At 35.8% G+C, this 15139-nt stretch overlaps 1 protein-coding gene across 10 annotated transcripts in view; it reads right to left on the reverse strand.

The window, feature by feature from the left end:
• Positions 1-15139, reverse strand: part of LOC131435343 (uncharacterized) — a 67682-nt gene that overhangs the window by 20440 nt on the left and 32103 nt on the right. For all 10 annotated transcript variants that reach the window (XM_058603128.1, XM_058603127.1, XM_058603125.1 and 7 more), the window contains 2 exons: positions 2759-3257; positions 1932-2272 (listed from right to left, as the gene is read on the reverse strand). In XM_058603128.1, the coding sequence (XP_058459111.1) occupies positions 1932-2272; positions 2759-2991 (574 nt within the window). In that variant the 5' untranslated portion in view covers positions 2992-3257. The remainder of the gene's footprint in view (positions 1-1931; positions 2273-2758; positions 3258-15139) is intronic.

Here is a 15139-nt window from a genome sequence, read left to right on the forward strand (position 1 = left end):
TACATAAAGGAATGTTTACAAAAACGACTTCTACCCATGATTCGAAGCCACAAGGATCCTGTTGTCTTCTGGCCAGATCTTGCTTCTTGCCACTACTCGAAATCAACGGTAGAATGGTATATTACCAAAAATGTCCACAACTTCGACCAATTGAGGAATTTTGGGCATTAACGAAGGCACATCTTAGGAAACATGTCTCGGCAGCCGAAACCATACAACAGTTCGAAAAAGTTTGGAAATAGTGTCAAAACTTGTCGCCAAGAAGGCTGTACGGAATTTAATGAGGAATGTTCGCAAGAAGGTGCTCCAGCTAGTCTACAATGGCTAAGTAGCAAATGTTGAAAATAATATTTTGTTGTTGTAGCCTAATATTGTCAGTATATCGAATTAAATTTGAGTATCTAACACTTGTGAATTATTTACATCGAAATCAAAGTGCGTCCATACTTTCTGGTACAGTCTTTATCAATTTCCGGTTGAGAAGAGAAGGGTTAGAAAGAAACCATTTGTCGTAGCCGTATAGATTCCGAGAGCTGCGGATGCAGAGATCATTCTGTACTTCAAGAGAAACCCTGAAAATTCTTGCTTAGTTTCCATACATGTTTTGTTATGCAATAACATAGTGGAATAACAATTTTTTCATTATCATTAAAAACCCGTTCTCCATCCACCTAGTGGTGTGATAATGTCTTTCTCTTGCCATTCAAATAGTCTCATTAAAACATTTATAAGATTAAGCAATAACATAGTGGAATAACAATTTTTTCTTTATCATTAAAAACCCGTTCTTCATCCACCTTGTGGTGTGATAATGTCTTTCTCTTGCCATTCAAATAGTCTCATTAAAACATTTATAAGATTCTATTCTCTGCCATTGGTGTTGTGAGCTGCCATTAGTATTGTAAGCTTATTGAATAACCTAATAGTAGCTTTCAAACGAGTCTGAGTCTTTCGAAATCTCCGAGAAATTTTGAAACATTTAAAACACTTGGGTTTGTCGGTTACATAACATATAAGATTACATCGGCCGAATCTGAAATGTTCATCATAACTTTTCCAAATTTGATCACTGACCACATTGTAGCTTTTAAATAGGCCTAAGTTTATCTAAATTCGTTGAGTCACTACCACAAAATTTAGCTTTTAAAAACGTTGGTTACGTCACTTATAGCATTATATCTTCGGAACCGGAAATAACAACCGTTTAGTCTTCGAACTCGATCAACGATCCAATAGTTGTTTTCAAACGAGAATAAGTTTGTTGAAATCGGTTGAACCATTTCCGAGAAAATTGAGCGGTAAGATAAAAAAAGTGCGTTTTTTCGATTTACGTCACTTATACCGTTATATCTCTGGAACCGGAAGAGACAATCATTTGATCTTCGAACCTTTTCAATGGCCAATAGAAACTTTCAAGCGAGCATAAGCTTGCCGAAATCGATTCAGCCACAAAAGGTTCACGCACAGAGACACATTTTCCGATCTCGTCGAACTAAGTCGAATGGTTTATAACACTATTGGTCTTCGAGGCTCTTCGGAAAGTCGGGGTTTCCAGAAAATCTGTTACTTTTCTATAGAGAAAAGCAGAACCACCGATAAACCCAAATTCAAATGAAAGGTCTTAAAGTCATATGAAGAAATTTTTGATTTCATCTAAATCCGTCTTCTGGTTCAGGAATTAAAGGGAAAATTTTCTATTATTATTTATTCTGATAATTGATTGGACACTTAAAACATCGTTTTACCGGTTTGAATAATTTCTTCTTGGAATTAAATTTATAACAAAGAGTAAATTATTGAGATTAGACCATTAGATAGCATAGGCAAAATTATGTTCAATCCTACTGAGATTGTCGAATGTCGAATCAGAGTTATCCATAATTTATTTACTATAAAGTCCACAAATGTGGGAAAAGATCTGTTTTACTCACCAGTATAGGAGCTATAAACACGGTCATCTCCTCCAATGCTATCCTCCTCCATCACCGTGTCGTATCGCTCAGTATAAAATCCGTCATCATCCTCATCCAATTCGTCGGCTTCCAGTTCATCATCATCATCGATATCGTCGGCTGCATCCTGTTCCGGATCGCCATCATCGTCATCGCCCAAATCATCATCGATTAAATCTTCCTTGACAGGACTGACAATTTCGGCACTGCACTCGCGACAGCTTTCCAAATCTCCCGGTACATAGTAAAACTTTGATTGGATTGGAACACCGGCCGGCGAGGGAGCAACATCCGACTCCAGTGATGGATCGATTACTTGTCTACGTCATGAGAAAGAGATTGTAATAAAAGAACAGACATGTCACATGGCAGACAAGTTGCATAAGTGTTAATTACTTTTTGTTTCTTTAATGAGTATGAAATGGAATGCAGTTTACATCTGCAGGGAGAACGTCTCAATTGATCTAGTCAGGTTTAATTTAAATACGCTCGAACTAAACGAAGGGAAAAAAACATATATAACACGTCTGTGAAATATAATACATTGCCTCAAGGGTTTCTGCGAAATGATTAGCATATCGTTTGAATGAAATTTGCATAAGTAGATCAGTCTCTGGAATGCTGTTATTTGTAGCTCAATTGCAAATTTTCACACGGCCGTGGAAACAAATTCTTCCTCTATCAATTAATTTTGAACAACTTTATATTAGCTGAGACCATGTATTACTTAATTGTGACTCAGAATAAATTCGTCTCGAATCACCCATGCAAAACGTGATAATTTTTGACACCAAACCACTACTCACTTCCTGATGTAGACGTAGTTTTCCATGTCCCAGGGATCGACGTAACGCCGACTGAAAATTGCATCTGTCGGTCCCATTGGATCGACCAGGCTCGTTCGCCTGGAGAAATGTGCTTGTGGTGATCGCATACAATCGGAATCGTCGGCGGAATCAAATTCCTTGGCCGAGTAGTAAATCGATTCGGCGGTTCGTCGAGAGGACGCATAAGTATCAAATCCCGTGTATGCTGGCATTTTGATCCGAATGGTTCGGTTTTCTCGCGTTTTTAACACGTTCTCGTTTCCTGGTTCGACGGATTCAACGCTTAGCTCGATGTGATTCACGCAGGTCCGGTCCGCGAAATATTCGGCTTTGGAGTGTTGACTAAAACTTGTTTACTTATTCAGTTTGTCAAGTGATACTGAACGGTTTACACATTTCTGTCGGCTATTATTGTGAATCTGTTCGTTACCATGCGTTTAGTATGCCCATAAACTTTGCGGTTGGGTGTTTCATTCGTCTGAGGAAAAAAAATAAAACAAACAATATAATTAGCAATCAGCATGCACAATAATATACGGATTCTGGGACGACTTTTGGTGATGAAAAGAACCCAAAATTTAGGAGAATGAAGAAAAATTTCAAATTTGGAACAAGCAAAGTGATTCATTTTTATAAACAGATATGTTTCTGTTATTTTTGAGATGGCAGAAAACAGGGTGATTATATCTTTACTTATTAGTTTTATTAGAAATCAATTTATCGTATTTAAAAACAATTTTAATTGTTTTGTCGTTTTAAAATGGAGGTTATTGTAATATTGTATTAATGTACAGGACATTGTTTTTTTTATTTATCACTGTGGTGACCAGCATTTTACATAAACACATTGTGTTTTTATAGAAATCACATGAAGCTTGCTTCATTTAGAATAGGAACAAACTTTTGCTCATATTGTGGTGTTCCTGGTGGACGGATTTGGACATGGAAGCCGAAAGAAAGGAAAATATTGTGCACAGTTATTTGGAAAATCTATTGTGGTCTGTATTTAGGCTAGCTAAACTGCTGAAATTTCCCAGAAATACCGTATGGCGCGTTATCAAACGGTATAAGGAAACATTGACGACGATTCGGAAGCCTCAAACCAATCGTCGGAGTGGAACTGCGTGGTATGATTTTGAAGACGATTAAGAGGAATCCTAATCTATCGGACCGTGATTTGGGCAGAAAATTCGATACTGCCTATAGTACCGCGAGGAGAACTCGACTCCGGAAAGGAATTAAGTCGTATCGAGCTAGCAAACAGCCAAATCGGACCATAAAACAGAATAGTGTGGTCAAAATTCGTGCTCGGAAACTATATGACCAGGTGCTGACCAAGTGCTGACCAAGTTCGTGTCTTCTGATAGACGATAAAACCTATATCAACTTCGGGGAAATCCCAGGTCAAAAAGGGGGATGTTCCAGCCAAATTTAAATTTTAAAGGAAATGAATGATTTGGCAGGGCATTTGCAACTGTGGCAAAAAAACGAAAGTTTTCGTTACAAATAAGACAATGACATCGGAACTATACCAAAAAGAGTGTCTCCAAAAACGAATTTTGCCGTTCATTCGATCCCACGACCATTTCGTAATGTTTTGGCCAGATTTGGCAAGCTGTCATTACAGCAAAGTCGTTCAAGAATGGTGTGCAGAGAAAGGAGTCCGGTTTGTTCCGAAAAACCTTAACCCATCCAACTGTCCCTAGTTCCGCCCTATTGAGAAATACTGGGCAATCATGAAGAGGAGACTCAAGGCAAAGGGAAAGGTTGTCAAAGACATCAATCAGATGACGACCTGGTGGAATAAGATAGCTAAAACGATGGACGAAGAAGGTGTGCGCTGACTAATGAGCCGTGTTACAGGAAAAATTCGACAATTCCTTCGAACCGTGACGAATAATTTTATCCGTATTTTTTTAAAGTATTACGAAAAGGCTACATTTGTATAAAAAAAGATCTTGAATTCAATAATAAATAACTGAAATACAGGCAATTGTCTTTGTTCCAATTCTATCTGAAGCAAGCTTTAAGAAGGAATTGCTTTGATTCGAATGTTCGAAGAGCATCATCGAGAGCAAGACTGTTTGTATGCAGTTTCATAATGCTTGAAATGATACATTTACAAATATTTACGAAGAATCTGAATTACCGAAATATATATGTTGTGAAGAAAAAAACATGAGTAAAAATTCTGCACAAAACATATTGTAGCTACCATTTTTTTTTTTTTTTTTTTTTTTTTTTTTTTTTTTTTTTTTTTTTTTTTTTTTTTTTTTTTTTTTTTTTAAATAACTATTTATTGGAATATGAGTTAAAATTAAATTATTAAGATTTAAATTGGGTGTTCAGCCACAAGTGGTGACTTTTCAGCCCTGTTATATATATGATTTGGTTATTACCATGAAGACATCATTTGCTTCCGCAATTCTGAGATTTTTGTGTAGGGAAAATTCTAAACCTACTTGTATTGTGTAATGGGGAAAAGGAACTTATATACTAACTTACTAACTAATACAGAGAGCGAATCGATTCAATTGAAGATTGCATCGATTTTTGTCGGAATTTGCTTATAATATTATGTGACATTACATCTAATGGTTCTATATTTGTGAGTCTGTGTAACTCATTTGTACTAAACCAGGGAGGACGCTTCAGAATCATTTTCAGAATTTTATTCTGAATCCTTTGAAGCGTTTTCTTCCTGGTGGAACAACAGCTTGACCAAATTGGTACCGCATAAAGCATGGCTGGTCTGAAAATTTGTTTATAAATTAACAATTTGTTTTTTAGACAGAGCTTAGAATTTCTGTTTATAAGAGGATATAAACATTTAATATATTTATTACACTTTGCCTGGATTCCTTCAATGTGATCCTTGAAAGTGAGTTTTTTGTCATACGTTAAACCTAAGTATTTAGCTTGATCAGACCATGTCAATTCCAAGCCATTCAATTTGAGAATGTGATTATTGTTTGGTTTTAGAAAAGAAGCTCTTGGCTTGTGAGGAAAGATAATTAATTGCGTTTTTGCTGCATTTGGTTTAATTTTCCATTTTGACAGATAATCACTGAAAATATTTAAACTTCTTTGTAGGCGACTGCAGATCACTCTTAGATTTCTACCTGTGGCTAACAGACTTGTGTCGTCACAGAATAGCGATTTCTGACAACCAACGGGTAGATTTGGAAGATCAGAAGTGAAAATATTATACAAGATTGGAGCTACACTCGAACCCTGCGGAACACCGGCTCGTACGGGTAGCAATTCAGATTTACAATTCTGATAGCTAACCTGAAGAGTACGATCAGTTAAATAATTTTGAATCATTTTGATCAAATAAATAGGAAACTGGAAATCAGACATTTTTGCTATTAAACCTTTGTGCCAAACACTGTCGAATGCTTTTTCTATGTCTAGAAGAGCAACTCCAGTGGATAACCCAGAAGATTTATTTGATTTTATCATGTTCGTTACTCTGACAAGTTGATGAGTAGTTGAATGTTCATGACGAAATCCAAACTGCTCTGGTAAAAAAATTGAATTCTCATTAATATGAGTCATCATTCTCAACAAGATAGTTTTTTCAAAAAGTTTACTGATAGAAGAAAGTAAGCTAATTGGGCGATAACTTGATGTTTCTGCTGGGTTTTTATCAGGTTTTAGGATAGGAACTACTTTAGCGTTTTTCCATCTTTTTGGGAAGTAAGCTAATGAAAAACACTTGTTGAAAATTTTAACCAGGAGTCTCAAGGCAACATCGGGAAGATTTTTAATAAGAATATTAAAAATTCCATCATTACCAGGAGCCTTCATGTTTTTGAGTTTCCTAATAATTGATTTAATTTCATCAAAATTCGTCTCAATAATGTCATCGTGTGATAACACTTGGGTTGAAATATGATCATACTTCAGTGAGACTTCATTTTCAATAGGACTCACAACGTTTAAATTAAAATTGTGGACACTCTCGAACTGCTGAGCTAGTTTTTGAGCTTTTTCACCATTTGTAAGAAGTATTTGATTTCCTTCCTTGAGAGCAGGAATTGGTTTCTGAGGTTTCTTAAGAACCTTAGAAAGTTTCCAGAAAGGTTTAGAATATGGTTTAATTTGTTCAACTTCTTTAGCGAAATTTTCATTTCGCAAAAGAGTAAATCTATGTTTAATTTCTTTTTGTAAATCCTTAACTATGTTTTTCATAGCAGGATCACGAGAACGTTGATATTGTCGTCGACGAACATTCTTCAACCGAATGAGCAGTTGAAGATTGTCATCGATGATAGGAGAATTTAATTTAGTTTGAGCTTTGGGAACTGAAAGATTTCTAGCTTCGATAATATAATGATTCAAATTATCAATTGCTGTGTCGATGTCCGCAGAATTTTCTAAAATAGTTTCATGATCCACGTGATTTTCAATGTGAGATCTGTAATCCAACCAATTAGCTCTATGATAGTTGAAAATAGAACTAATTGGATTAATTATAGCTTCGTTGGAAAGTCTGAATGTTACAGGAAGATGATCTGAGTCAAAGTCAGCATGTGTAATCGGTTCACTACAAATGTGACTTTGATCTGTTAGAACCAGATCAATTGTAGACGGGTTTTTCACGGAAGAGAAACAAGTAGGATTACTGGGATGAAGAACTGTAAAGTAACCAGCTGAGAGTTGATTATGAAGTATTTTACCATTACTGTTATTTTGCCTACAATTCCACTGGACATGCTTAGCATTTAAGTCCCCTATTACGAAAAATTTCGATCGATATCTTGTAAGTTTTTGCAAATCGCCTTTAAAGAAATTTAATTGTTCGCCGGTGCATTGGAATGGCAAATATGCTCCAGCGATGAAATAAATTCCATGAATGGTTTCAACTTCGATTCCCAAGCTTTCAATAACTTTAGTATTGAAAGAAGGTAAAATTCGATGTTTAATTTGCCGTTGGACAAAAATGGCAACTCCACCACCAATTCCAGTAAACCTGTCAAATCGATGAACCACATAATGTGGATTACTTTTCAATTTTACATTTGGTTTAAGAAAAGTTTCTGTCACAATGGCAATATGAATTTTGTGAACTTTGAGAAAATTATAAAATTCATCTTCACTCGATTTCAAAGATCGAGCATTCCAATTTAAAATATTCAAATAATTATTTAACATCACTGTTAAATTTTAAATTCATTATAATATTATTTGCAAATTTCCATCCGATTTGAAATGCTTCAAAAAGTGATGAAGTCGAATTCATTTGGATGATCATTTGAAAAAGTTGATCTTGTAGGTAGATCATTTTATTTTCAGTTATATCGCCTAAATCGACTTCATTTAAAGAAGCGAATGGCATTGAAGGAATATTTGTAGGTAGACTGCCATTAGAAGAAGATGATTTGGCCGGTCTACCTATTAATAAATTGTTTTCGTTAGAAGAAGAACTGCAAGGCGGTCCTGTGTTTTGATTATTTACATTAGAAGAAATAGGAGATAGATTTCTACCTAATATACCAGCATAACTGACATTAGAAGAAGATGATGACGAGGTCGATCTACCTGTCAATAAATTGTTTTCGTTAGAAGACGAATTGGCAGGTGCCTTAGAAGAATTTTCAGGTATATTCTGTAAATTTAAGGTCGTTGATTTGACTTGTTGTCTAAGCGAACGAGCGTTTAAAATTTTTTCCCTGACAGGACATTTCAAATAATTGGATTTATGATTTCCATTGCAATTTGAACATGAAAATTTATCAGTGGTTTCATTCATTGGACAAACGTCTTTCGAATGCGATTCACCACAATTCAAACACCGTATATCCATATGACAATTTTTGGTTCCATGACCGAAGCCTTGGCAACGACGACATTGCGTTAAGTTAGCAATACGATTATGCCGTTTATAATGTTCCCAATGAATTTTAATGTGGGAAATGAAACGTACTTTTTCTAAAGTTTTCAAATTGTTTACATCACTTCGATTGAAGTGTATTAGGTAAAGTTCATGGGAAATTCCAGAGCGTGGTTTAGAAGTACCATTCGCTCTTTTTTTCATAAGTATTACTTGGGAAGGGGCAAAACCAAGCAATTCTTTTAGTTCATTTTTAATTTCATCAATACTTTGATCATTCGATAATCCTTTCAAGACAGCCTTGAAGGGTCTGTCTGATTTTATATCATATGAATAAAATTTATGAAGTTTTTCGGACAAATATCGAATAAGACGTTCGTAATCTTCCAATCCATCCACCAAGACTCGACATTCTCCTCTTCGTCCGATTTGAAATGAGACTTTTACTTCCGGGAGAAAAGTAGAAAGCTCAGTACGGAATGCTTTGAAGTCGGAAATCATCACCGTCACTGGTGGCATAGATTGATGTTTCTTCCCAGAACGACAAGCGTCCATTTTGGGAATTTTTGAAGAATTTTCTTCTATGTCACTACAATCGGATTCAGGAAGAATCTCGTAAATATTGTTAGACGGCATAGGATCAACGGAAGGGAAATCCGTCCGTTGTCTTTTATTTTTACATTCAGATTCTATAAGATCGTGAATGTTATTAGACAAATGTTGAATAACGGTGTAGCTACCATTTGCTTTAATGCTTCGTAGGATGAAAAAAGTAATAGGGGTAGATGTGGTAAAACGCATCCTCTAAGGAAATGTAGCTATATCATAACTATAGAGAATAACACGGAAGAGTTTCATGCATGACAATCTTCCGTAATCATTATTTCTCAAAATTACGTACAAATACTCGCTGAATGCATTGAAAAATACATGAAATATCTAATTTTCCAAAACCCTTAAAAATTGTCTATTGAAATATATGCGGGGAATGACGCCCGATCGTGGAAAACAAGACAAATATACATTTTAAATTAGGCGAAGTGATGATTATCTGAACATAGAGGCAGAATGATCTTAAACAACGGGTAAACATCCATCAAAACAACGGATTTAAGCCTATGATAATCACGGGGCAATATGCACCCTCATAAAGCTTCTTCTTCATATTTAAAGAAAGCTTTAGACTTTTCGTGACGAAATATTTGCCAGGTGGAAGATTGTTCACTATTATTTAATAATTTTTGTAAGCGAATTCTTGAGCATTTTGCCTCACACAATTCGGGTCGCTTTGCCCTCAAAAATATGAGACGATAAATTTGACGATTTTTCTATAAAATCGCAAATACATCGGCTGTATTAGAATTAATTTTAGAAACCCGAATGATTGGCAAAGAAGTTCACTGGTTACATAATTAAAATCGTCTTCCTCACCCTAGAAAATTACTCTGGAACGAACATCAAATTCTTATAACAGAGACATAATTGGTTTTTTTATTCAATTTTTCCAGATATGATTGAACCATCGCTACCAAAATTTTATAGTAATCTGTTATTATGGCGGACTTTCAGTTTCAATAAAATTCCAGTGAAAAAAATTGGTAACTTTTGAGAAAAGCAAAAGGTGCATTTTGCCTCGGGGGTGCGTTTTACCCCATCTTTCCCTAAATAAATTCTTGGTAATAATTCTGCGTGATTTTTGAAAACTACTTTTCGTTCTTATCATAACTTGAAGTTATTTATATATAAAAAGAGATTGTCTTAGTAACGAAAAATGTAGCAATCAGATGAATGTTGTTTAACTTTAAAGACTGTCCCAGAAAGTATGGACGCACTTTGATTTCGCTGTAAATAATTCACAAGTGTTAGATATTTAAATTTTTTTCGATATACTGATAATATTAGACTACAACAACAGAATATTATTCTCAACATTTGCTACTTAGCCATTGTAGACTAGCTGGCGCACCTTCTTGCGAACGTTCCTCATTAAATTCCGAACAGACTTCTTGGCGACAAGTTTTGACACTTTTTTCCAATCTTTTTCGAACTGTTGAATGGTTTCGGCTGCCGAGACATGTTTCCTAAGACGTGCCTTCGTTAATGCCCAAAATTCCTCAATTGGTCGAAGTTGTGGGCAATTTGGTAGATTCATGTCTTTTGGGACGAAAGTGACATTTTGGTAGTATACCATTCTACCGTTGATTTCGAGTAGTGGCAAGAAGCAAGATCTTGCCAGAAGACAACAGGATCCATGTGGCTTCGAATCATGGGTATATTTCGCTGTTCATTGAAGCAGTGGTGATGAAGAGTTTCGAAATCTTACCGCAGCTACAAATTGCTTGCCAGACCATAGCTTTCTTACCAAATTTTTCGACCCGTTTTCGGTTTATCCTCAAAGGTGTTATCCTCACCGAACTTCCTGATTGCATTTCGCACGGCTTTTTCACTTACTCCTTCCATTTTTGCTATCTTTCTCAGTGACAGTCCGCGTTCTGTGCACCATTTGTACACAATTTTTCGACGTTGTTCTGCTGAAAGCCCACGCATTTCGAAACAAACTAATGAAAACGAATAAACATCTGCACAAGTGGTTAGAGAAGAGTGTAAACAACAGGACGCAGCCATAAAAATTGACAGATTCTGAACCATTACGAAATGGCAGCGGTTTTTGGTTGCGTACATACTTTTTGGGACAGTCTTTAAATAATAATTGCACCGAAACTGTTGGTTAGTTGAGTTCATCGAGGAGTATCTTTGGTTCAACCTCCCATAAACAAATCTTTGTTAGCTGTCAAATGATATTCATTCTGTGACTGTTGTAAGGTTATGTCATGTTTGTACCAAAGCTAATTGAACTAAAACTAATGGTGAACCGAGTTCATTGAAGAATTATATTCAAATGGTACATGAAAAATCACATTCCATTTTGAGTTTGTTTTTATTTTAATCAATATTATTGCATTTTAAAAGTTCGATTTACTTTTTTTCGTAGCAACATTAAAGTTCATGCATTCAAGGGATTGTTGATCCATCAACAAATGAACTTTTTTCAATTTAAAAATAAAATTTATAAGGCACACTGTTTAAGATCTAGGCCTTTTAAGTAATTTAATTACTTAAAACTAGGATAATTTCATTAGGTAATTGGTCGTAGTGATCGACATCTGGTAGATCCAGCCTTCAACTGACGATCGGTGACGTTGAACGATCGATTTTGGCCGCTTCCTTCGGTCCGTGTGTGTCCGCGGGAAAATAATGAACTATTGTTCGGAGAACTAGTCGGTTTTTTTTATTAACTTATTCTGTAAACAACAAAACGTTTTGCAGGCTTCGAATGCTTGTTTTCTTGCTGAATTATCTACTGAAATAATACAACAGTTGATTTTTGGAGTTTGTTGAACAACCTCTAGAAGAATTGTTTTGTTGAAGTCGCATACAAACGTTAAACTGAAGGCGTCAAAATCTAGTGAGACTCGAATTAGACCCAAAAAGTTAAATTAAGACCACAATCAATTAAATACAGGTTTTGCAAACTGAGAAAATGTTTCGGGATCATGTGTGGAATAACCTACGTCAATGCCAATCAGAGTTCATCATTTGTGGTTCAAGGTAGGTAACAATCAACCAACTCCCAAGTTATGTAAGCATTCAACCGAGTTTTGATTATTATTTTTTTAATTAGCAACTATCGTAAAAACCAATTCGTACGGATTGATTATTAGACACACGACAACCGAATACGCAACTGCGGCCTAAAATGCTTTCGGCTCTATGAAAATGAGATATTTATTTCTTCACTATTGATGCGAAAACAATTCTGAGATATTTTTCGTAAACAATCTTGACATAGTCTCATTGTCAAATGATATCATCTTACCACTATGTCACGTTCAGAAACCGAACAGAGAACAATTTGCGAACTCGTGATGATAACCATTAGTTTGGTAGTGTTTTGGAATCAGTCCACAATTTTTTCAACGATTCCTAAGCTCAGTCGTCGTAACTGTCGGTATAGAAACGTGCTGATTAATTCCACCTGTCAATTCTGAACACGAAGTGGCCACTCACCACCAGCTCGTCTTCGCGGTAGCTTTTTTGTGTGACTTATTCACTCTTTCTATAGCTACTCATCGCAACGGCGGCGGCAACCGAAGATCGACCTTAACCGCATAGCAGCACACATTCCGTTGTCTGTTGCCGAGCCGCTCATTCGTATCGGGCAAGCATGGAATTTATTATATTTGATTTTAGATGGATTTATGGGAAAATTGAGATTTCGCATTTTAAGCACATTGGCACAAATAAAACTTACATGAAGAGAGCGATTCATTGCGTGCCACTAGGCTGGAATGTTGTACAATAACTTTATAGTGAATATATTTCCAAGAACTGGTAGAAGTTTAAATGGTAGAAGAACGGATTCGAAAGCTGTGCTTGATAACTTTAGTGACGGAGGGGCCTTCAACTTTCGCGAATCTAAATCACTGTTTGATGTACAATTAAAATGTAAAGCAAACCGTATAGTAATAACACATTTGGTTGTACAAATCAGTACTGTTCTTTACACACATTGATTTTCTCGTGCGGATTCATTTCTCGAGGAGCCTGACATGCCAACGCGGAAAGTTGAGTTCGAATGGATGGGTATGATGATTACTATATTTGACGGAAAAACTTAGTTTACTTGTTTATGTGCTCGGAATTCTGTTCACGTGCGTTTGATGAAACTATGGAAAATTCAACGAACTTTATGGTTCGTTGAAGGTTTGTTACGTGCCGCTTACACTCTAACTGCCTCATTTTATGTCTAAGTTCACTCATTCATAACAATTTGTTGGATCGTCTATAAAACGTGCGCTCACTCCATTATTCGTCCCATTTATCTGTTTTAGATCAAACATCTAGGATTCAAATTTATAAAATAATTTCGAAATTTCAGAAATTTTTAGGATAAACCACTTCAACCGAATGCTGTTTTGCGTTGTGAAATGGGAAAATCGTATCTTTTACTGTTCTCTCTTGTGTCTCTTTTGATACATTTCATAAACGGCAAAAACAAAAAAGAACAAAAAGCAATATAGAATAATCAGAAATAGAACGATAACTTTTCCCGCAGTCTAGTTGGGTTCGATCTACCGTAAGTTGAATTTAAGTTTGGCACGATTCATATGTACTGAAGAAAAAAAAATACAATCACGGTATAGTAAGTCAAGCCTTTTCCTTTTCAACTTTTTTCATTCCGAAAGCCTGGAGGGCTATGTCATATACCATTCGACTCAGTTTATCGGAATCGTAAAATGTTAACTTTTTTAAATGGCTGAGCTGATTTTCACAAACTTAGATTCATACGTCGCATAGGTCGCAAGACCCCAAAGAACGCAAAAGATTTTTTCGGGTGCTACTTTCGTTTCCAAAATTACAAGCAATGTATGTGTAAAAAAAATGTGATATGTACAAAAAATTTAAACAAATGCTTTCAATGCTCCCAGATTTTCACAGATTTAGACTCAAACCATGACAATCCATTAGAACGCCATTGATTTTTTTCGGATTCGACTTCCGGTTTAGGAACTGCATCAGGTTGCAATATATAAAAATGTCAACTCCAAGAGCGTGTTTTTATACACAAAAAACAACTGTTTCAACAGACTTCGCAGCCGATTCAGAGTGTACAGAACCAGTGTATGGCTAGTGCTACGATTCTACTCACACTACGAATCCTTTATACACAAACAAATCCCTTTGAACTAGCCGTATGATTTTTCTGGGACTTGTTGGGTTAAAGTCAGTAAAATGGTTTTTCGATATACACCGGACATCCGTTTTTGGTTCTAGAAGTACCGAAAACTCCAAGATACAACTTAAGCGAATTTTTCACGCGAATTTTCAAAGTTATGCGGATTTTTATGCGGTACGTATCCCCGCATAAACTAAGTGAATATAGATATAGATTTTGGACACAAACTTAGAAAATCCAACCGAATGCTACCTAAGAAATGATCTCAAACGTTTTTGTGGACGGAAAACAATTGTTTGAATTGAATATATTAACTATAGCAATGGAATGAACTTCAACTTCAATAAAATATTTTGACGATAACAAGAGCAAACCATGGATCAGCTGTTTATGATTTTTTTGTGGAAAGGAGGGTGATTAGATGCTACTGCAATACAGAGAAACTTAAGTGATACTTCGACAACATCGTAGAATTTATCGACCCCTCTTTTACTTTTATCTTCTTATTCGTATGGCCGAGAATTGCTGGACAGATGTTGTGTGAAAGCTGGAAAAAAGACTACCGCTTAACACGTTGGTATTGGTAGTAATAAATTTTATGTTGTTCAGAAAATCTCATCTTATTATTAGACAGTTTTCCTAGCGTCTCAATTTAAGTCCAAAATGAATTTTATTCTAGTTTTTTTTACCCTCCCGTGGTTGATGGGCTTGACGGTATTTCAAACACAGGCCTTCCGAATGCTCATGCGTGCACAAATGCGACAGCGAGAGCGCACCGAAAATG

Source organism: Malaya genurostris, chromosome 3 (genome assembly GCF_030247185.1).
Source record: "Malaya genurostris strain Urasoe2022 chromosome 3, Malgen_1.1, whole genome shotgun sequence".
NCBI classification, from domain to species: Eukaryota; Metazoa; Arthropoda; class Insecta; order Diptera; family Culicidae; genus Malaya; species Malaya genurostris.